Source organism: Lepidothrix coronata, unplaced genomic scaffold, assembly GCF_001604755.1.
Source record: "Lepidothrix coronata isolate B3197 unplaced genomic scaffold, Lepidothrix_coronata-1.0 Scaffold271, whole genome shotgun sequence".
Taxonomy (NCBI): domain Eukaryota; kingdom Metazoa; phylum Chordata; class Aves; order Passeriformes; family Pipridae; genus Lepidothrix; species Lepidothrix coronata.
Window position 1 is genome coordinate 167,417 of NW_016690451.1, and position 23,456 is coordinate 190,872.

Consider the following 23,456-nt stretch of genomic DNA (forward strand, 5'->3'; position numbering starts at 1 on the left):
CCTACTTTTCTACTTTCCTGGGAAATCAGTGTAGTTTACATCAAACATTGAACTTAACAAGGCTACTTAAATCACTTCAAAGGACAGTCTTCAGTAAAGTACAGGGGAAAATATGTAAATTTAAGGGCTTAAAGCTCTATGAATGAGCATTTTTCAAGCAGCTCTTACAGATTCTTACCAGCTCTTGTGTATCTTCTGCTAATGGCAAAAACGTAGCTTCCAGAATAGCAACTTGATCAGTGCTGAGCTTCTGCCACAAACTAATCAGCATAATCACCAGATGGGTGGCACTTTTCAACTTTGTGAATGCCTGGAACACATTGGCTTGATTTTCTTCTGCTGCATCTGCTAGAGCTATTACCTGCAAAAATTACAAACATCTGTTAAATATAATTTTACCATCCATGAACACTCAACACTGAAATTACCTTTGGCACACTCTTGTTTTCCTTTAGAAGATCCTGAGGAATTCTGTTTTCCATAAACACAAACCACAGAGTATTAAATGAGTTATCACTTATCTAGATTTTTCTTTTGCATACCCAGTGCAATTTCCATATGGCAACAGGATTAATCTATCTAGTACAATCAGTGTAGAAAGGATTTTGTATAGAGCATATTTTTAAGGCATTCCTGAAATTGACCCCCATCATATCACATAATACATGACAACAAACTAACTTTCAGGTTTATACCACACAAGACACTAATCTCCATATGACCAGCAAGCCTACTGTATTAATCAAAACCAACGCATTGATTCTATGCAATTAAAAATGCAGTATATAATTATTTCCACAGGAACATAACTGCCATCTGTTATTTTATTAACTCTCATGTCTCTCCATGTCTTGCACTAGTTGCTTCAGCTTTTATGCCAAAATGTAAACACTATGGATCATGTATATGAAGGTAATACCACTCTAAGTGCCAGACATTATGAAAGAATTTGCAAATAAAATAACAGATTCACTTCTTCTAATATAGTAAGACAGTTTTGCTGTGTACTTCAAGATGGGGAAAGGCAGAAGAGCTATTATAAGATATTCTACTCAGTTCAGTAATAACTTGTCATTGTATATAATATGTTCACTCACAGTATTACAAAAATGGCTATTTTGAAAAATATTGCTATAAATGTCTTCTTTCTTGAAATGCAATGTTTAGACATTTTCCATCACTGAGTGAAAAGCGAAGATGACAGTGATTTCAATAGGCAATTGCTGCAATGTCAATATGACAAGAGATTTTCCACAGTATTCGCACTGAATTACTTCAAGTAAAGGAAAGGAACAAAGGTTAGGGGTTTATCCTGGGGGAGTACAACTTCAAAGACCTGTTCTCATGAGTGCCACTACATCTTCACGTTGCCCAAATAATACTTGGCTTACAGAAGCACTGATCGTCATTTAAATCAACACAAAGCATCTCCCTCAACCACTTTCTGTTTATTTATCTGCAGGATGGAAAAATAGGTGCTTGACTGGAGTTGTAAAAAGCCTCATAGAAATACTGTTAAAATGTAATTAGTATTGCAATAGAATTTACAAAGTAAAACTTGCAGAGTCTGATCCATTAACATTTGGAAACAGCAGGAAAATGAAAATACTATACGATGCATCTTCAGCAGGGAAAGAAAGCCAACCAGCTGTTAGCATTTGGTGGAGGAAAACTATTTTTAATCTGCAATGCTGGCATTAGAGATGTGTGTGTGTTCCCTCCAAGCTCCCATGTGACTGGGAAGATAAAGAAAACAGAATTTTAGGGAACTATAAATATGAAACATTTCAAACAAAATGTGTTGATAGCTTTTGTTTTATATTTTAAAATGTAATGTTTCCAAATAAAACGGAGAACCCACAGAATACTCATGAGTCCAAACACTACATAAATCAGAGACAAGTAACAAAACAAACAAACAAAAAAGTCCAGCTAACCATGCAAAGGAGAACTGAGAAATTAATCCCAAGTAGTGAAAACCAACATGACATACTTTGGTTAGCGAAGAGTAACGATATCACTGACACATCACCTGATGTATTTGTGTTGGCATTCAATTTGTCTGACCAAACCCTTGATGTTTTCCACACCTTATGTTCTACAAAAGGTTAAGTTCCATACTGCAGTCACTTTTCAATAGTTATGGATCACAAAGCCACATGACAAACACAACACTACGTAGTACCCTACATCAGCTGCACCTGACCCCTTTAGCCAGTAATAGCCTGCACTGTACAGCTTCATCTTTCTGAGGAGACAAGCAACAGTAATAATCTTCCTCAGTGTAATAGGGGCCTTCAAATATCTAATCATTTTTCCTGTCCAATATGCAATGGAAAATTTTGAGAAGACCAAAAAATTTACCATGCTGATGAGGTGTGCTCATTCATTTTTATGTTTCCTATGTCATTACTGGATGGGATAGCACAATTCAGAATTCCTAAAATTTGGACTAAAGGCAAGCTACCTGTAGCCTGTTATGGATAATGCTCAGAAAACATCAATTACGCTGAAGACACTGGCAAATACAGTTGCACTTGTGTGACAACTACCTGAATCCCACTTAACAACAATGCAAAGGCCACTTTCTAGACTGAGTCATTCATTAATTCCTAGATGGTCTCTCACGCTGTGCTATATTTCAATTGACACTCTACTACATAATTCAGAAGCATAAATTGCATAAAGACAAGTAACTTGCATGGCCTTTTACCTTAAGGATCCTTCATATTAGAATATTCTTTCTTTCCATTTTATAACCATGAACAAAGGAGATCCTCAGCTTTTCATAGGCTATAGATGCAAAACAAATATCCCAGTAGTCCCAAAATGTACCTAATGTACAAGTCTAAAACACATTTTGAAAGTAGTTTCATAAAAAAACCTAAAAAGTACAACTATTAACAAAGTTTGTCTTTAGCACAAAATTCTACAGTCCTCATGCACAATAATGCAAGGCATATACTATACCAGTGAGAGACCTAAGTTTCTAAAGGTGAGGTGCAGTCTTGAGGAGCATTGCAGGTCACTAAAATATATAGCAACTAAATCTTTAGATAACTGCATATGTACAAGTTCTACTTTACACTTGCAGAAAAAGCAAAGAGGGGAAAAAAACATTTCTAAGTACAAATTACTCTGTTAACAGATGAAGAAGTGACCTGATATAGCTTTTGAGATCCAAAATATCCAGGACAATACAATATGAATTCCCACACTATAATGCAGGCATGCACAATCATGGTAATTTTTAAAAAGCCTATTATCAGGGACAGAAAAAAGACTGTCAAAACAGCACCATTTGAAATATGCTGAGACCTGGAAGCCAAAGCTATACTGAAAGCAGCTGGAAGGACCAAACATACCTTGACAATATACAGTTACACAGTAAATACTTGATGGAGGGGGGAATACATCTTTCCTTACTGAGTAAAATGACTTCGAAAATCTCTCAAGATATCAGCTATAAATTTTAGAAGTGTTTTGGGGCTCTTCATTCAAATACTTGCAGAATTTAAGGATGAGTAAGTTCTAAAAACATGACATTCATACTTTTTATTATTTTATTTTCACCTGAACAATATCTCTAATTATATTTTAAAATAGTTGAGGAACATAAAGAATCTATACCCTTCACAGTCTGAGATCCTAATCTTTTCAGATTCAGTCATGGTTTTTTCCCAATATTACTTTCAATTCCACAGTAGTTGTTTAAGCGGTTTAAGATCTATTTTATCATCTTTCTAAGCAGGTATAATTTTTTTTTAAAAAAAAAAACCTCCCCCATCTCTCTTTTAAACAGGATGGCAGGGAGGATACAATTACAACTGGCAATCTCAAGTGTAGCTTACCAACAAAAATTTTAGGCCAACTGGAAACAACCAAGTAAACACTCCATCTATATTTTATAAGTCCTATCATTGCCTATTTGACATTTTTCTGCCTCCCTCTTGTAATATCACAAAGCTTTTAAACAAAGAAAAATAAAAATAAGTTTTTCAAACTTTCTTTCTAAAAGCAATGAAAGAAAGGAAAGTGTTTAATGCAGGAAAGATTTAGGAGATACTGAAATGCATTGGAAGTACAGTGTTGAATATATATTTTTATAACTGATCAAAACTTGCTGTTAATTTATATTATTTTTTGTTAAATTTTTTTCTGAACAAACTCATGCTCTGTTCCAACACACACACCTACAGCAAAGTAAAAGTCAGTTATTAATGAAAACATATTGCAAAAAGAAAAAAAAAAAAAACTGTTCTCTAAATGAAGATCGTGTTTAAGATTTTTACTAAATTTCATATTCACAGTTGCAAAAGTAGAGCTGAAATCCAGAATTTTTTTTATGATCTTGAAAACTTCCCACCTCAACACTATTATAAGGATAATTTCCAAGAGCATTTCTCATTTTTAGCCTAAAGTGTTTAAGCAGAAAGAAGTCTCTCCATGCTTATTTCATTGCTAAGTAGACCTTATAAGATGTCAAGCAATTAAAAACTGTAAACTAATGGTGATGCAAGTTTTAAAAACAATCAAGATTTCTCCATTATTATTGCTTATATAAAATATTTTAGGGCATTGTTTAGCATCCAACAATAACTTCAAAATTGCTAATCCCTCTTGAAAAAGTCTTGCAACATAACCCACTCTTGTACATGCAGACTAGTTCCTTGGGGCAATAACGACCATCACTCTCCCAGGCTTATTCTAATAATACAGAAAAAGACAAATACAATTCCAAAAATACAAAACGCCTTCTTATTAGCTGGATGGGAAGTTGAAGAAAACTTTGAGAAAGTAAAGGGCAAGAAATGAGCAAGAAGTTCCAAGGAGCTTTCTTTTGAGATGGTAGTGATTTCAGCTCCTAGTAACTGTTTTTAGCAGAAATCAAGTTTGAAGAGAGCAGAAGTTTGGTATTTAAAGAATACAGAATCCCTTTCTATTTCATCCATAGCACTTAGGAGCAAGTCTTCTATGAAAAAATCGTTAAAATATGAAAAACAAGATAAAAAATTTAATTATTATGAAGTGGATACAGGGATGGTGAATTGTTAACAAGCTCACAGGTATATTCTGGCAATCGTTCTGATGGAATAACTTATTGCAAGTAAATTGATCCGACCCCTTACAACTATTTTTAAGCAGAATTAGATCTTCATAAAGCAAGATGTTAATGAATAAAACTGGAAAAAACAGAGAACTGAGAGAGATGCTAATTACTGCTTGTTCATTGTTATTGCCACAGGACTCTGACCACTGTTCTCACCCTTTCCCCCATTTTAGAGAAGAAAATACAACTCAGTTGCCAAATCTAAAACAAGATCAGGCAGAATTTTTTCGCGCTTTTTAAGAAGTCTCCACCACATATCTTAATTCACACAGAATGCATAGGCATTTAAAGTCAAATACGTTTTTCCTGACAAGCCCCTTTGTTTACCTTGCACTTATGGCATGCAGCCATAGAAAAACTAAGACACCAGCAAAGCAAACCTTTAAAACAGGTAAGACAACGTAAGTGACAATATCAATTTAATTAATAAAATTCTTAATATCACTTATTCTAGGAGTAAACTTTGGTTTTATAAACAGGAAAGTCTCCAAGTAGTTTCCAACATAAAGAAACAGTGATTAGCAGCCTGATTCCCGGTGCAGACCATCTCACTCAACAACCATTGTGCACAGAGCTTTTGACAGGTGACTAAAGCTTTATGGAATGCGGGCAAAGATATCCATGTCAGAGAGCGATCTTTATCAAACACTCTGTCACCAGGAAGAATAACCATGTCACTCCCGCAAGGGAGCACTTCCAAATGCTGTGGTGTTCCCACAGTGCTGCAATGGGTAGGCTGGAATTAAGTACCTCAGGCCACAGTTATCTGACCCTTAGGAGAGTGCCACAGCTAGTGCTAATCACGACCACAGTTTTTAAAATTGCGGCGTAGGACCACCATGATGACAACAAAGCATCAATTCACTAGACACCAAATACTCGACTTTCAAGTGAAGCTCAACATGAACATGATCAGAGAAGACCGCAGAGACAAAAGACACTGCAGCAAGATGACCCATGCTTTATCTGGATGCACACAGCTACCTTCTGAAATTCTATTGCCTCACTAGATGAATGTGAAATTATCACGAGTAACTACTATAGCAATCTGCGCCTCTTGAAACATTAACAGTTAGATCAAGAAAATACTCAAGGGAAGTTGTGTAGTTTCGTTTTCTTCTGCTACTTCCATGACAGAATTATTGCTAACAGCTCTACTTCACCTTTCTAAATTGGATTTTGCCACAAAGCAGTATTGTCTACTAGTATACCACAGGTTGCACATTATGATGACAGTCAATTCAAACACTCTGCAAGAGCCAAATGCATGTATCATTTAAATTCAGAATCTTCTTTTGAAACTTCTCACATATCAAAGCTATGTCCTACCTCCACAAAACCAAAGTGATAGTGGATTATTACCACAGAGAGTCACACTGTATCATTTATTTTAGTTCTTTCATTTTAAGAACTAGTGACAATGATGTCAATAAGAAAATCTTTTGGGATAAAGTAACTATCATTTCAGCTCTATAGCAAGTTTACTGCTTATTTAATTGCATCTTAGTGTCTTATACTGCCGTCCATCATTATGTGAGCTTCTTTGTGTAAGCCCATGGGAACAAAAACGAGGAATTCCTTTTGTCTCTGGTGTCCCATCTGCAGTAAGGATTACAGTTAAGACTATTTTAACTTGACTAATATACTTTTCTCTATTTGTCTCTTTTTTTATGTGTGTTTGGTTTTTTGTGGGTTTTGTTTTATTTTGGTTTTTTTAAGGGTTTAGCATTTTTGAGACACCAGATAAATTAATATGGTCAACAGTAACCATACATAGATGATTATTTAAATACTTGACACTTGACTTCCTCTCAATAGCCTATCCACAAGTAAATATTGCAACCAGTTTTGCATGTGAGTAACTGCTTGTTATTTGGTACAACTATGAAATACCAAGAAGAGGAAAAAAATTCTTGAAGGAAGGCTACAAACATGTTCCAAAATACATATGATACTTTGCAATACATTTAGAACCAAGTTCTATGTTATAAAATCCAAATTTAAAAGTGCAGTTACAAAATTAGTAGCTTATCCGAGTGAAGTAACATCTGTTACAAATTACATAAACCCCCAGAATCCAGTGAGTTACAATGAATCCTCTAGTTACCCCTTCAAAACAAAAGTTCTATTTAAGCAAAGGGATGTGCTAAATAACACACAGATATGTCACAGAATTTGTGATAGTCAATGAATATTGAAGACAGAGTTTCACTGTGAAGCTGTGGTTGAATTGGCAGCAATGTATATAAAATATAGCCAAACATGAGCTAAATGGAGACAGAGAGGTGGAGAGTTTGTTTTAAATCACCAAATATATGGCATTGTGTAATGACAACCAAAAAAATTTTACAATAAAGGAACAAATTTTGAACAGTTGAAGTTGCACACTTTGTATATTAACATAAGCTGTGATCCTAAAAAAACAATTTAAAAAACCAGGAGCCTCAACCTGCAAATTTTTAATTGCATTTCAGTGCAATGGGATCTATAGATGGTCAAGAAATCAAGACAAACCCTTTATATCATACTTCTGCAAACATTTAAGTACAGTGAAGCTCTATGGGTTAAATCAAAGATTTGCTGACTCCAGTGGGAACACTGCCTTGATTCAGTAAAGGCAGGATTTCATCCTACTAAAGACCACTACTCTCATTGTCATCAGTCATACTCACCTAGTGGGGGCAAAAAGCATTTCCAGCATGTTAAGACAGCAGGTGATGAGTGTAGTTTTAGAAATCTAGAATAAATCCACAAATTATTGCTACCCAGAAAGTACATAGTAAAACATGTCCTAGATGAGCTTAATTTCATATTTATATTTTACTGTAATAATGAAAAATAAAAACATGTTGACAAACAGATCTTTCAAAGGGTAATAAAAACAAATCCAACTAACACATAATATTGATATTTTTCCATCTGTATAGATGAATACAAAGCCACTTCAGCAAACTCTATTCCAACACCTTGAACAATAAAAGTATCAATATTTTAAAAAATCAGCAACCCAGTCAAGACAGTGAAGTTCTAAGCTAAATTCCAAGTCATTGCCAATCCCACTTGAAATTTTGGCACTTCTAATTTATACTGAACCACCTGAAGAAATTTCCAGAACTTCCCATTCAGGTTGAGCTAGCATATAATTTTAAGTGATTAGAAAACATTGTGGTTACTAACACAGTGTCTGGGAGTAAAAGTAAGACTAAGAATGATTAAACTAAAATTACACACTCTGGAAGCAAATTCTAAACATAGCAACCAAAGAAAATGGATGGCAGGCTAATTAGAAGCTCAAACTTAACTATAACACTAATTTCATGACATCTCTCATTAAAATTACTTTTCTATTTTGAGACACATTATAGAATTTCTCTATTATTAGTAAAACCTTGAGAACACATGCCAGAACATTTGGAAATAAAATGGGCTTCTCAAGCCAAAGTGCAAAGGTCACAGAACATATGAATTGCTTGCTTGAATACTTTGTCTTTGAATTACAAGTTTTCCATAATTTCTTCTATTTTTCTGTACTGAAAGAGACATAACCATTTCAAAACAAAGGAGCATCATGATGAAATGCAGATTTTGTAAAACTCAGTCAAAAAAACACATTTTATAAACCTTGAAGAGAATTCAGCAAAGAGAATGGAGTTCACTATGTCTTATTGGATTTACCAGCAAAAAAAAAAGAAAGTTTCAAAACAGTCATTTAGTGGAAGTAAAAATTCATTGTTCATGCAAGGTGCCACACCAATAAACTTCAGACAAAGCAGACTCTTGCGTTCCTCCACAGATGAAGCATAGCACAGACCACATTAATGCTTGCTCCACAACAATATCAAGCAAAAAAACCTTTACAAACTACATCCTACTTCATATGACAATCGACTTCTGAGCCAACAGTTACTGCCATACAGGTACGATTATTTTCAGTGATGTAGATTTCACTTTCTGGGGTCAAGACAAGTATTGAAAGACCAAAAATATTCTATTGCCAAGTCACACAGCAGGCAGACTTAAACCTAATATTGAAGCAGTAAAGAGCTTATGAGATCCGTGTTTGACGCACTTCATCTACAGAAAGAAAACAACAACAAAGTAACCACCCGAAGTAACATTACAGTGTGTTCAACAGCAACTTCTAAGTGTTTATGAAAAGAACATTTTTAGGTCACCAAATTCATTGCGCTGCAGATAATGACCAATGATTCTGCAGACCTGGAAGTGCACCTTCTAACTCTCTTCTCTCAAACTGACAAATTAAGAAAATTCCCAACTGAAATACCCTGCTTATTCACAAGCAGAAAGCCCACAGGAACACAATCAGGTTTTCTTTACATGCACACCTGCCCTAGCCACACTCAGGCTGTGAGTTCTGCCAGTTAAATGTAAGAGTTAGAACTTGGGCAGAAATACCAAAAAAAATCCTACCCAAAATAAGAAAACATTCATCCCCAAAACTGGTTCATTTTATGTTCAAAATAAGATGAGCAGCAAAACTAGTAATTATTTTAGAGTGTAAAGCCCACGTTATCAGAGGATTATTCTGGTGAAGTAAGCATGTATCACCACAGGCTATGGATTGGTTTCCAATAAAGTAAAAGCCACCATTATATATGCACATACGAACTTACAGGACTGGGGCTTTACTATTAATCATAACATTCTGTGTTGTTCTCCTGCTGCTCCTCTAAACAGAGTTGAAGCTATATGGCTTTCTAACTTTCATTTCAATATACATTATTTAATGATGTGTTTATAGTCCCCTAGTCTTTGAGAAATGTCACCAAAACCAATTCACAATTGGCACTGTAGGCAGAAGTCCTTCACCCATGTATTTGGAAATACCACTTTTTACCTACTTTCAGCAAGGCAACTGCTAACTCCAATCATATCCCACATTGTTGTTCTTTTCCTTAAAACGAATGAAAAGATGGAAGAGCTAATAAGCAATATAATGAAACACCTTCCAATATGTTTAGCACCAATTCTCTTCCAAAAGACAAGATGTGTTAATCTCAAAATGTCTGTTTGCCAGACATTTTTGACCTGGCCTCACCATCTATTACCCCGGCATGCTGACAGAAAAGCAAGACAGTTCAAGTCACCTGGAGTTATAGGGGAACAGTTTCTCACCTTTAAAAAGGCTTTGGAGGCACGCTCAAAAAGATTCACAGTTCAATTCAACATTACTTACTAGAAGAAAGCCATTCTTTCCATGAAGGAAAACGTGTTAAATAGCCTACCATCAAATGCATAATTATTAAGGTATTGAGATAGCAACCTTCCATGCAAACATCTCATTCCTCAACTTCTCCTTTATTCTAACAGACAGCTGAGTCTATGGAGGAGATGGGATGTGTACAGTCTTTTTCAAGTCCTGCTGACCCAGAGTAAGATTCCCACTGGGGCTGCGAGAAGCAGGGGAGTAAAGGAAAGAGATAGCAAGTGTCAGGCATGCTTCACTGTCTGAAATGTGATAATTAACCTTGTAACTTTCCCTGGTTTAAATCCAGAAAAATCTCCTCATTATCTGAGCAGAAGTTTATGGATAGTTCTACTGTACAACATTTGGATTAACAAATAGTACCCTCCATTATGCAAAGCAGGAAAGAGCTCACTTTTCAATGCTAATATATAACCACATGCAAACACACCCCACTAAATTAGTAACAAATGCACTTACTGATTTTGGTCGAGATGGATTTTCTGATAAGAAAAGATTTTCCTTAAAAAAAAAAAAAAAGCTCAATTTGTTCCCCTGATGTAATACAGATGAAGTTCATGTCCCAGTTCAGTCAAATCTAATAGTTTTAACTTAGTTTCAACGATTACTGGTCATAACAAGATGTATTCAAAGGGGTATTTATGTTTGCTTTATTCTATTGCATCAAAGTTAGGAAAACACATCTGGGTAGCGTACATTCTAGCCACACCGCAGACTAAAAATCCAGATAAACGTTTTGTCTAGAGGAATGACTAAATAAGTTGGCCAAATATCAGAACAAATTCACTTTGATGTTTTAAGTTGGTGGAGCTCAGAAACATGACCTAAGTTATATAGTTACATCCTCCGAAAAAGTAGCAACCCTCTCTTTCTTTAGCATCTGACAGAGTGGGGCGGGGTGGGGGAAGAAGGATTTGTTATGAAATTCATAATTCAACATGAAAAAAATGATAGGAATCTAAGGAAAAACATTTGCCTACTTTCACTCATATTCGTGAATAGTTTGTATTCATATCTTTTTCAGGACCACTTTCAGTTGCTTGCATCCACTGTAACAAATAAATGCCGTGGAGTCTGATTAGGAGCCCATAAAGAAAGATGGCATTTGAGATTCCCACCACAGGTGCACACCTGAAATCAGCTGAAATCAGATCACATCAACAGGTTCCATGTAAGCAATTCCCTCAAGAGTGATGCTGAGACACTTGTCAAAAATTAATGGTGAAAATACATAAAAATAGATAAAACCTCATATCAGGTGTAGAACGAACTTACTGAGCTCCATCAATCACATAAGAAAGCAGACAGCTGGCATGGTGTTAAATGATAGAGCTGGAGAGAATTACTGAGCACCATTCCTGTGGGAAGAAGTACTAAAGAAAATCTGCTGTGCAACGACAATATGAACCAAACATTATGTTCTTTACTAAATGGAAAATTCCTAGGGGAATATATAAAACAAAAATCATTTCCCAAAGGAAATAACTCTGTTGCAAAGCTTACCGTTAAAGGAATTGGAGGAAGAAATGCCTGCTACCCTCGCAGTGCAAAGAAACTATGAAGACCCAGGAAGATATTCTCTCCTGATTTCTTTTGGAGCAAATAAAAGAATATAGCTGTTTAAAACAGAGTGAGATCCACTAAGACAAATTCTGATGAGGTGGCTAATTTCCCTTAATTTCCTTTATAAACTGTGGAGAGATAGTTACTTTTTTTTTTTAACCATAGAAGGTATCTAACTTTCAGTGCCTTTGGCTCCAGAAGACCCTTCTTTGTCTCTACTGACTACAAAGGAAATCTAACTTCCTAGATGAACTGCTTTTGTGAATCTCACCCACCCACATCATAACAAAGCAATCCCACCTATTCAAAGGATATGCATAGACAACTGTTAGCTATAAATACTGTAATTAAACATATGAGAAATAGTATCAAAGAACAATTTAATCTCATCAGAGCCAATCAATTCATTATCAATAAATGTAACAGACCATAAGCAAGATGTTGCTGTATGTTTAGGTACTCCAGTACAGATGTATTCTTGTGCCTCACAACACTGTACATCAGGACCCCCTTAAAATGTATAGAAGAGGTGGAAATCTTAATTTTCTTCTTCTGTAAGAACAGCTATAAAAGTTGGAGTACATTACAAATTTTTATTTTTACAATAGCAGCTATTCTTAATACAGCATTTGTAGGCTGTATTAAGAATGAGTTAGTAAGGCTGTATGAGTTAGTGATCATCCCTTAAATGCCAATTAGATAAATTACGAGTAATTTTTTTGCAACACATATGCTTGTAAATGGCATCTTTTTACAGTGTTCATAACACTTCAAGACAAAAACAAAATATAGACAGAAGTCAATTTCATGTGATGAGAATGACTTTGCAGATTTCATTAAAACTGAATTCAAGGGAGCATTTGGAACTTAACACTGCACTGAGCGTTGAAGGATCTCATTTGAATTTTTTATATTTACAAATTTAAAAAGCACAGTAAGTAATTCTGTGAGTTAGATATTGGTCATTTCCTACACAGACACATTGTTAATTCTACATGAGGGGCATTTCCAGCATTTCCCTATCATTTGGAGTTATTTCCTCTACTTCCTACAGGGAAGTCTTCCAGTTAAAGGCACCGTTTCTTTCTTACAGCACACACAAGGATAACTGTACACACAATGAAGTTTCTTCAACTATCAGTTGGACTCACCACATACTCAGATGATAAAGCTTTAACTACCACTTCACAGCATTGCTGCACATTGTAGTCTGCACATCATTTGTTTGATGAGCATTCTGTATCTCAGTAGAGTGACTGAGCTGCCAACATACAGAGCCACGGTATGTGAAGTAGTTTAAAAAAACATTAATAACCTGCATCCCTAAGTTATGTGCTTCTGAAAAATCTTAGTCTTCTTCAAAAGCCTTAAAGAATTCTTGGTCTCTTCCAACTCAGGATATTCTATGAAAAGTATGTATCCTGAAAGCAGCTTTCATTCCTTTATTCTAGAGTAAAAAGTAATGCTATCCCCAAGACTGTCAGGTCACTTGGCACTACTCTAAGCCTTCGTAAGGCAAAAGAATAGAGCAACGACAATATCACGCCACTTATCAGTCCTCCTGTTCTGGACATTGGAGACACACCTCAAGTAATTCCTTAGGATCAAGCACAAAACTATATTGTTAGGTTCTATTTTCCACAACTCCTGTTTGACTGGAACAATCAGTCTCCTCTAAATGACTACAGTAGTAGTCATCTGCAGTATCCTGCAGTCATCTTTTCTAGTATGATCTAAGCACTTTAACTGAAATAATTTTCTTAAATACAGTATAAGTAGGTCAAACTTCCTAGTCTTGGTTGGTTTGGGTTTTTTGCCAACAAGTGTAAAAACATAGATTTTCCCTCCACAGTTGTTCTATTGTAATTAAATATAATTATAATTAAAAAATTAAATCTTGTCCAATTATAAAAAGTAAAATTGATGCCACTATAATGAAGCTAGACATTTTCCTTAAGTCAAAATAAGCTTTGTCACTGACTTCAACCCGAGATTTTACCTGAGGAAAAAAATAAAATGGATAATCTAATAGAGAATTATCCTCTATTAGATAATCCTAATTCTTAATATATAATTATATACTAATATACTAAATACACATAATTCTTAATATATAATTCTATTCTTAAATAGCAGTTTTCTGTGTGTGGATGCTATCAGCTGCTATCATTCATACCACTATTCACAGAAACAGAAAAATTGAAACAAACTGAAGCAAAGGGTTACCCTGACGCAATAAATCACTTGATAAAAAGTAGCTCTGTATTAAATGAAAACAAATCTTTCCCCCAAAGTTAATATTTAGCATTTTCAACATTCTAAGATCACTACCATTATCAGGAGTTATTATCAGAGCACTGATGGACAAAATCCCTTTCAAAATGGCAAGGGGGTACTTCTGTCAGTAATTATCCCTGTTAATTGGAAACTGCCCTCTTTCATTTAGTCTTTTCTAGTGAGTGCTCCTCTTGTCTGTTTTTCTCCATGTGATATCAGCCAATGCCTCTCTCAATTCCCCTCTTACTCTGTTTAACAGTGTTAACCCTCCATAATCACGTTTTCTTTTCAAATGTCTTCCAATTTTCAATGTTTCAACTGGATGTTTCTCAATTTATTTCTTTACTATCACTCTATGAAAATATTGCAAAGGATTTTTTTTTTGTCACTTGATATAACTGGTGGATGAGTTAGGAGCATATCTTATGTATGACAGGGCACCAGGATATTCTTTTCTTTCAGCTTTGATGGTGATGTTTCACAGCTGACATACATACAGATTCTACAAAAAAGTTTTATCTGAATCTATAATCCATCTATAGGTCTTTGAAAAGCAGCATAGTTTTTGTCCCCTCTCCTTTATCATCAGGTACTCCCAATCTTCCCTGTCATTTTGTGATGATTTTGCAGAATTATATCCATAACAAACAGTCAAAATGGAATACAAACTATACAGAGTAACAACAATCCTGAACTTATAGCATTTTCCTTAACCACTGCACAAAAAATTCAAAAGCATTTAATCAATAAGGAGTAAATTTTTTTAATAGTTTAACCTAAACATATAATAAAGGAAAAGAAATAAAATCTCATATCTTTCCACAGAGTTGTATAAAGTGTTATTGATTATATTGTACTCCTACATAACTTTCTAACAAAATTCCATTTCAGCCATTCCATTATTTTACCCACGACTAATGTCAGACCAATACCCTTACACTTATTTCAGTCTTTCTTTAATTCATCTCAATATCAGCTTTACCCAATTCTCTGGAACTGCCCTCCTCTGTTGCTTCTCATTGACCTTACTTGTACAGGGGATTGTTTGTCCAAACTTTTAACATTCTTAAATATGAGCTAAACTATCACTGAGGATTTTAAAAGGTTTACAGTAATGTTTAATATTCTCCCTAGTGACTGCTGGAAACTATTACATCATTTGATGGGAACAAAACTTTTCCCTTTAGATCAATGACAAATATATATTCAACATTTCTGCTTCTTGAAGTTACTATGTCACATCACAGCTGACAAAAAAAAAAAAAATAAAGTAACATTTCTAATGGCAAAAAGTATCTAATATGAATGTACCAGTCTCAGGTAGTTAAAACTTTTCAGATTCTGGAAGATTTAAATGCAAAATAATATTCTAACATCCTTGTTTGCAGAATGACTACCTCATACTGACCCATCTACGTGCATTTCAAAACTGATCAGAAAAAAGCTTGAGGAAAAATATGCTATTAACTAATTAACTTAAGTAGGTAGGGGATCAAGCAGGTTTCTTCCCCATTGTGCTGAGTTTATTAACCCTACCTTCTGTCCTCAACCTGACCGATACTTCTACCAGACACACAAATACCTCTGCACCAAAGAAAACTCACACCTGCACTAAATGTATTCTTTGAGTTTTTCCTTAATCTGGGTCACAAATGTAACTACAACAACTGAATTTCTATTTCCTTCCATTCCTTTATGCTTCAAAAACACATGATGTCACAAGTTCAGTAAGCAAAATATCAGCTCATTTGCTTTAAGTTAACCTAATAAAGTAATTTAGAACTCATTTTTTAGAGACCTCAGTTTGTACACACAGAAACTGTATATATTATTAGCAATGTGTTCTTAAATTTCATATGATGAGAAAAGTATCTCAGTATGTATACAGATTTTTTAGTACATAAATGCATTGTGAAAAGCGTTTGAAAGCATCGGTGGCATTTGCGACTACAAAACTGATGTGCTTGTCAATGTGTTACAAGAGATTTATACTATCAAATAAGGTCTTGGGTGACTGTAATTCAATGTTTCACTATATTTTACATTATTCAAACTTCTGATTATACTATGAAAGCTTCATGTAAAATGGAAGCACAGGGGCAGTTATGTTCCACGATAATACAGCATCGCTCAAAAGGTGTTTGCTTCCCAGTAAGGGTCAGATTTTGTTTATATTGCATGGCCCCCTAAATCAGCTGGGACACTAGTCGTACTCAGGATTTCTCATGGGAGTTAAGATTTGCAGGATTCAACCAGTGAAGATTCCTGGGTTTTATTCTCCACAGCTAGGGAGAGTACAGGAGAGAATATTTATAGAACAGGATATTTTGAGAGAGAGAGAATTTATATATTTTCTCCATATATGGAGAACACATACATTCTATATATAATATAGAAAGGATATCTTTAGGGACGCATCTTCACTGCTGCAAACTATTCTCACAAGAAAGCAATTAGCATTTAATTGAGTAATTGTCAGGCAGAACATGAGACTTCTGTGTCTGGTCTTGTTCCTATTAATTTTTAAGAGTCGAACAAGTAAAGAGCTTTTCCCTATATCCCAGTACAACTACCTTTATTGATGTTCAAATAATTGATGATGTGACGATAGGTACCAATACACTTGTCAAAACAAATATATTCCACATACTACTTGAATAAGGTCCCTATAATTGAAAGGCTAATACATTAAACCATCGTACCATATACTATGTGGGCAGAAAGAAAAGTATATGTTCTCATTACATACTCACCACTTTATTTCCAATCTTACTCTGCCTGCTTGGCAGCCCATGAAATTATTTTAATGTGAAAATGCCCAGTTTTAAAAATAAATTGGGCTCTCTTACCTTTTTATGTAATATCTTGTTTTCATTCAAGAACTAATAGTAAAAGCAAGATTAAGAAACTCCCACCATGTTTTTCATATCACTGCTAGAACACGGTAGCCTAAATTTTTTTTCATTCCAACACAATTTCTAATTGCTTTAGAATGCATTACTTGAATGGTCTTTAATTTGAATAATTAATTTGGATAATTTTTACTTTGATTTGCTGTATTTTCTGAGTCTTAACTCAGTCTTCTGTTAATCAGAGGTATGCTTTGATTTTGCTTAAGAGCATTTAATTATCATATAGTATAACACCAAGACTTAAGGGCAGTTTTATGTCTTCATTACCCTAAGTGGTATCAGCTTCTTATCAAAAATTCTGGATGCAAGCTTAATTAAAACATGATGGCAGACAAAGAATGAGTTAATTTAAAATGCAAATATAAAACATATCCTAAGTATAAAGCAGAGACTGTACCTCACTATAGGCTACATACCAAAGCACAACTTTTGATTATTTAAGTGTCCAGCAAAGAACTGTTTTGCAAACAGGTGAGAATCCATACAAGTCCTTGAAAGAAGTTGTGATCATAAAGGGCAACTTTAAAAGCAATGGTCCTCCACACCCATGAAGTTAATGTGAATGGCAAACACATTCCTCACAGCATAAGGTGACATTTATTGTTTCTAATTGGGTTTCTGTGTCTTCTTCAAGTCAGGGAAAATTCTGTCTCAAACTGATAAACTTTTTACAGCCACCTGGTTCTGACGAACAGGAAAACATCCACGTGAACTTCAAATAGTATATTGTGCACTCTGATCTCTGAAGTCAAATGTACATGCAAATAAAGCCCTGAAATGTTTCAAGAAAGCAATTTCTACTGGTGCATATTAAAATGCAAATTGCAGGAGATAAGCCTAATAACTCACAAATGCTAACCTTAAAATAATCTGTTTCTAATCCCCCCTTAATTTAAAATCAAATATTTTAATAAGCAGGTTCTTTATCAACTGCTTTCCCCGTCAGTGTTTTTCCCCCTTAAGAGCTATACTATTTTTCCACAGTGTTGATTTGATGATGTTTTCCCATTAATGGAAATTAAGCAAGGTTTCTGCCAAAGAAACAGAAAACTTTTTGAGTGAATTATTTTCTCTACACATTTAGCTGCCTTCATGCTTTCAGAACAAGACTTACCAACTTCTTTTTAATCTTTATCTTAACTAAAGATTTTGATATAGTAGAAATGTTACCAGCTCTTTGTATCTCAGGTGCAGAAGAATAATGTGTCACTGGGCACATTTTCCTCTTTGTTCTGGTTAGTACTATTAAGACCTTCTAAATGAGTATTTTAACAAGTATATTCTTGATTCCACACCTTTATCTCAACTTGTCAACAAGCTCTGCTCCCCATGGAAACAAACAATACTTGACATCTTTAACAAAGGCTCTGTCCTTCAAAGACACCAGGGTGAAGAAGCAATTTAATTAGGATGGGAAAAGAAGCTGCCAATCAAATTTTAAAACACCATTCATTAGATGGGCTAATAGGTAAAAAGAGTGCCACAATTTCTGGAATCCAATTTCTTTCACTGCTGCAAGCAATACTTCATTGAACATGAATTGCTAAAAGGATTGACATAATATATTTGGGGGGAGGGAAGGGTTAGAAATGTTCACATATTCCAGTGAATCACTCTGCCATAATCTTGCAAAGTAAGACTGGTATATACCCCTTGGGCAAACACCTGTTTACGAATTGGGACGTATCATTAAACGTGACTTCACCTTCTTTTATGCTCCATGCCAAATTCAGTACAACTCACTTGGGTTATGCCAGACCAGCATTCCATTCCCATGTTCTGGACAATTAATTGCAACCTTCAATTTGACTACTTATCTAAGGTGTTTAAAACAGTGCCTGAAAACAGGGAAAGAAACAGAAACAGCTTTCAGATTTTCCACCTCAAGAAATGGTGCCACTAGCTTAGTTAACACAAACACACCCTCAAAAACTACAAAAGAATGAGGCAAATTATTAACCCACAAATTGTACAGCACTTCTCATTTGTTCATTGATGATGTTATACAAATTTATAGAGTAACCTTCTTAAATACCAAAATATAAACAAACATGTCAGCACACAGTGAAGAAAACATTCTACTTTGAAAATTACTCGAAGGACAAAAAAAGCTTTTTGTCATCAACAGCATTTTTGCCAAATTCAAGTATGCAGATACTTATATTTTGTAGGTTTTGATGAAATTAACCAACTCTAACAAACAATAAAAAAGTAAAATGATGATGTATCTATTCCTTTGAACAACATCAGTAAGAGTCACATGCAAACACAGAAACCTAATTCAATAATATGTAAGCTACTTAAGTACCGTAGATTGATATTCAAATGAACCAAAAATCTTCCAATAATTTTGGAGAATACAAATACTCTAAATGCCTTAAAGTTTATTGTTATATCAGATACCTAAATAAGGCCTAGGAACCTACAGTAAACTATGTAAAATTTGAAAGTGTAAAGACTGGTACTTTTCATATACAAAACATCCATCCATCTGCCATTTATTACCGTACATTCTCATTATTTTTATTATTGCCATCATTCTTTTGACTATGCTGTAGAACCGTAGATAACCATGGTTAGAAATAACACAAGAAAGACTGATGGAATATTATAAATACACACTGTTTTAGTTGTAGTGGACCACATCCTGGTGACTAGGCAGATGTTTGCTTTTTGCAAACATACAGTAAATGCATACTATCTAAGCCAAAATGGGGGGCACTTCCTACATTGCTTCCTCAAGTATTAAAGACTTCAAAGCAGCAAAGCCAGCTCCGTGCCTGCAAGATTCCCTACTAGTCTGCCCAACCTGTCTCTACCATCCCAGTGAGCACAGCAGGCTCTGCTTTGCACCTGCTGCACTGCCCCACACAATGCTCCACAGCACACCAAGCCTGCAAGTAGTCACAGATGCCAAGATCTCAGCGTGCTCTAGCGGATATCTGGGACATGCTGGCATGTTGTCCCCACATGCTATTTTGGAGGGAGCGTTGGAGTCTCTCTTTAAAAGCAGTATGGTCACAGGGTCTATCACATGCCCCCATACTCCATCCCAAGAACAGCTGCCCTTGAGTGATTCTCAAATTCACTTTGAAGTCTGTGACAGCCAAACAAGAGGTAAAGACTTCCCAAAATTCCCCAAACAGGCTAGACAAGTCCTTTTTCTGGTGCTGAATATTAAGAGGCAACATATAAATGTGCTAGCTAATGCTTTTCTCAAGTTTTATGCCAGACAGGCCCAATGATTGCACACTCAGTGTTCTTGACTGTGAAGACACTAACAGTATTGACCTAACAGTTTATGCCCAATATTTATATTCAGTTTTTTATTTATTAATTAAAATATAAGTTAAAAAGTCTCACATTTTAAATCTGAGAAAACTATTGCCAGGCACCTGATAAAATAAATCACCAAAATAATTAAGATTAATTCATATTACAGTGTGTTCTGAATAGTATTTACATGACAGTTCCCTGTGTGCTTCAAATACACATAATAACAGTACATAATAATAGTCAAATTAGGGAAACATTTACCTTATATATTAAGCTTGCAATGAACAAATATTGAGATGTGAGACTAATAATCCCCATTCTTTACAACCCTTTCTCACCTTAGACAAAGTAGAAAATTTACCCTTGCAAATAAAATAAGGGTGACTATGACTGCTTGCTCCTACTGCCTCCATAGGTTTTTTGAAAAGGTAAGGAGAATAAATACATTTGTGAAAACTGTATCAAAATACTACAATAAACAGGACTTTTGTCATCTTATTTCATAAGAATGGCCAATTACCAGTTTACTTGGAAAAGTGACTTAATCAATCCATCAGAGTTATACAGGCAGCTGGGATTATCACTCTAGAACCCCTGACATGCAAGTTCAATTGCTGCCACAGCAATAATCTCAACTCTTATGACTTAAAATGAGTAAGTTTGAAAAGATATGATGTCTGACTGAATCAAATAAACATCCTGACACTCATTTACTTGAAGGCTGATCCACCTATTTGTCTACTACTACCTTCTTTTAAAATTTAGTACTATAGCAAGGATTGAGTACTAGAGTAACTTCTTCTTTGTAAAACCTGTTTAACAGTTAAAACCCATGAATTTAAATCCATCACTGAGCATCTGAACAATGTTGTTTCTCTCCTGCAACTCTGACCTGAATATTAGGTAAAACATCTCACCTTGTTTGCTGTTAGCTTGAAACAAGGGGAAAACCATTTATACTTAATTTTTTTTTTGTAGGTCTAATCTTTAAATGATAACTGTACTTTCAGAAGCTATGAGAAGCAGTGAACCTTGAAGAATGTACCACTTGGGGAATTAAATTGCAGTACTAAATGACTTCTGAAAGTATTCTCAGAGATTATCAGTAAACTGTGTAAATGTAGAGGATCCAGTAGGAAAATAAAAGGGTCTGTAGTGAATACAACAGTTCCCATTTTCATTATTCACATCTAGCATGGAATAAAAAAATAGACAACAACACACAATACCACCTTATGAGGGCATACCAAATAACAGTATTAAATTTTAAACAATTCTAAAAAATTGAAGGTTGAAAAAGTTCACCATGCAAAAGAAGCAAAGAAAATGAAGTATTGCATTTAGGTGGAAATAATCAACTGTATAATATAGGGAAGGGTATGTCTAGGGTTATGTAGCAGATCTGCAGAGAAGGATTTCAGCATTACAGCAAATCAAAACCTGAAAGAAATTCAAAGGTATTCTGCTGTTGCAAAGTAAAACCCACAAACAGGAGAGTGCGATGTATAAACAGTGATTATATATATATATATATATATATATATATATATATATATATATACACACATATAAAATAAACCTTTTATAAAAATTGAAAGCATTCTTCCATTTTGCTGGAAATAAGTCAGCATGAAAGAACAGAAGAAATTCTTTACTGTGAGTGGTGAGGCATTGGAACATGCTGCCCAGAGAAGCTGTGGATTTCCCATCCCTGGTAGTCTTCAAGGTCAGGTTGGATGGGGCATTGAACAACTTGGTCTAGTGGAAGGCAGAGGCGTTGAAATTAGATGGTCTTTAAGGTCCCTTCCAACCCAAACCATTCTATGATTCTATGAAAGACTAAATATTAAAATGAAAGACTCTGTCGACTAATATTAATCATTTCCATGTCACTTCGTATGTAGCATTTTCCTCTAGATTTTTTTTTTTCTGATATCTGTGGTTAATTTGTTGTGTTGTTCATTAAGCAAAAGTTACTTGCAAAAAGGTGGAATACATATTTGCATTTTAGATTAATGAGCTGAGAGGGACACAACTAAATCTTTTACTTGTACAGATTAACTGCAGTGTAATACAGTAGCCAGGAAATATAACCATTTTTCCATATGTTCCCAAGGATTACATTAGGTATTCCTGAAATTCCTGAACATTGCTCAGAAACAGTTTAAAACAAAACATTTTATCTTAGTCTTTGCCGGAAACTAGCACTAATGCCTTAACCATTTTTTTTCAATAGATAATCAAAAAAGCCAACAATAGCTTTTTCCACAAACCCCAAGTCTTCTTTAATAGTAATTTCACACATCATCTCATCATCTATAAGCTTGAATATCTAACTATACAAGACCTGTACATTCGAACATAAGAATTTTGTAAGTAACTTATTACATTATAGATTTGAAAGGTAGCACTAATACCTTGGAACAATGCAAAAGAAATAAGAGGTCACGTTCTCCAACATGGCTGAGCTTGGTGCAATTGATGCATTATGCTGCCTTTCAGCAGAAGTGAACTGAGCCACTTATATTTTATTAACTGTAGCCACGGGAACCCTGAAGCTAGTCTCAATTTATCTGCTCTCAGAGGCACTACATAGGTGTCTCAGGAGTAACTGGTATTTCTACATCCTCCTAGAAGGATCTAACAAAACCAAACCTAAGAAGGTAAGTACAGATGGCACAGGATTCTCTAGCCACTACATGAACACGTCAGTCTGGTGCAATTCAGGTCTAGCCCAGAAATTTAATGAAGTGCTTTTAGCACTGTGTTTACCCAGTGAGCTTGGGCACAGCATTTCACACCACGAGTTCAGAATTGCAGCACAACTAGAATTAACTCTTATAAATGTAATAATACATGCCTGTAATAAATGTGTAGACAAACTAGACAAACCCTACCAAAAGCAGAACTCTCATAGCTTCATCTTTGATAGTGAAACAGTATTGTTACAGAGCCAAGGATCTTACCAAACAGATAAAATGTTGAAATGTAAAATATATATGACTGCAATTGTAATTTTGGCTCACATTTCATCATTATCACTAGAGGAAGAAAGTGGCTGAGTGTTGAAAAACAAGTGCTTCAACTCCTG

At 34.9% G+C, this 23,456-nt stretch overlaps 1 protein-coding gene across 3 annotated transcripts in view; it reads right to left on the reverse strand.

The window, feature by feature from the left end:
• BBS9 (Bardet-Biedl syndrome 9) overlaps positions 1-23,456 on the reverse strand; it is a 283,426-nt gene that overhangs the window by 156,403 nt on the left and 103,567 nt on the right. For all 3 annotated transcript variants that reach the window (XM_017836158.1, XM_017836157.1, XM_017836156.1), the window contains one exon: positions 179-361. In XM_017836158.1, the coding sequence (XP_017691647.1) occupies positions 179-361 (183 nt within the window). The remainder of the gene's footprint in view (positions 1-178; positions 362-23,456) is intronic.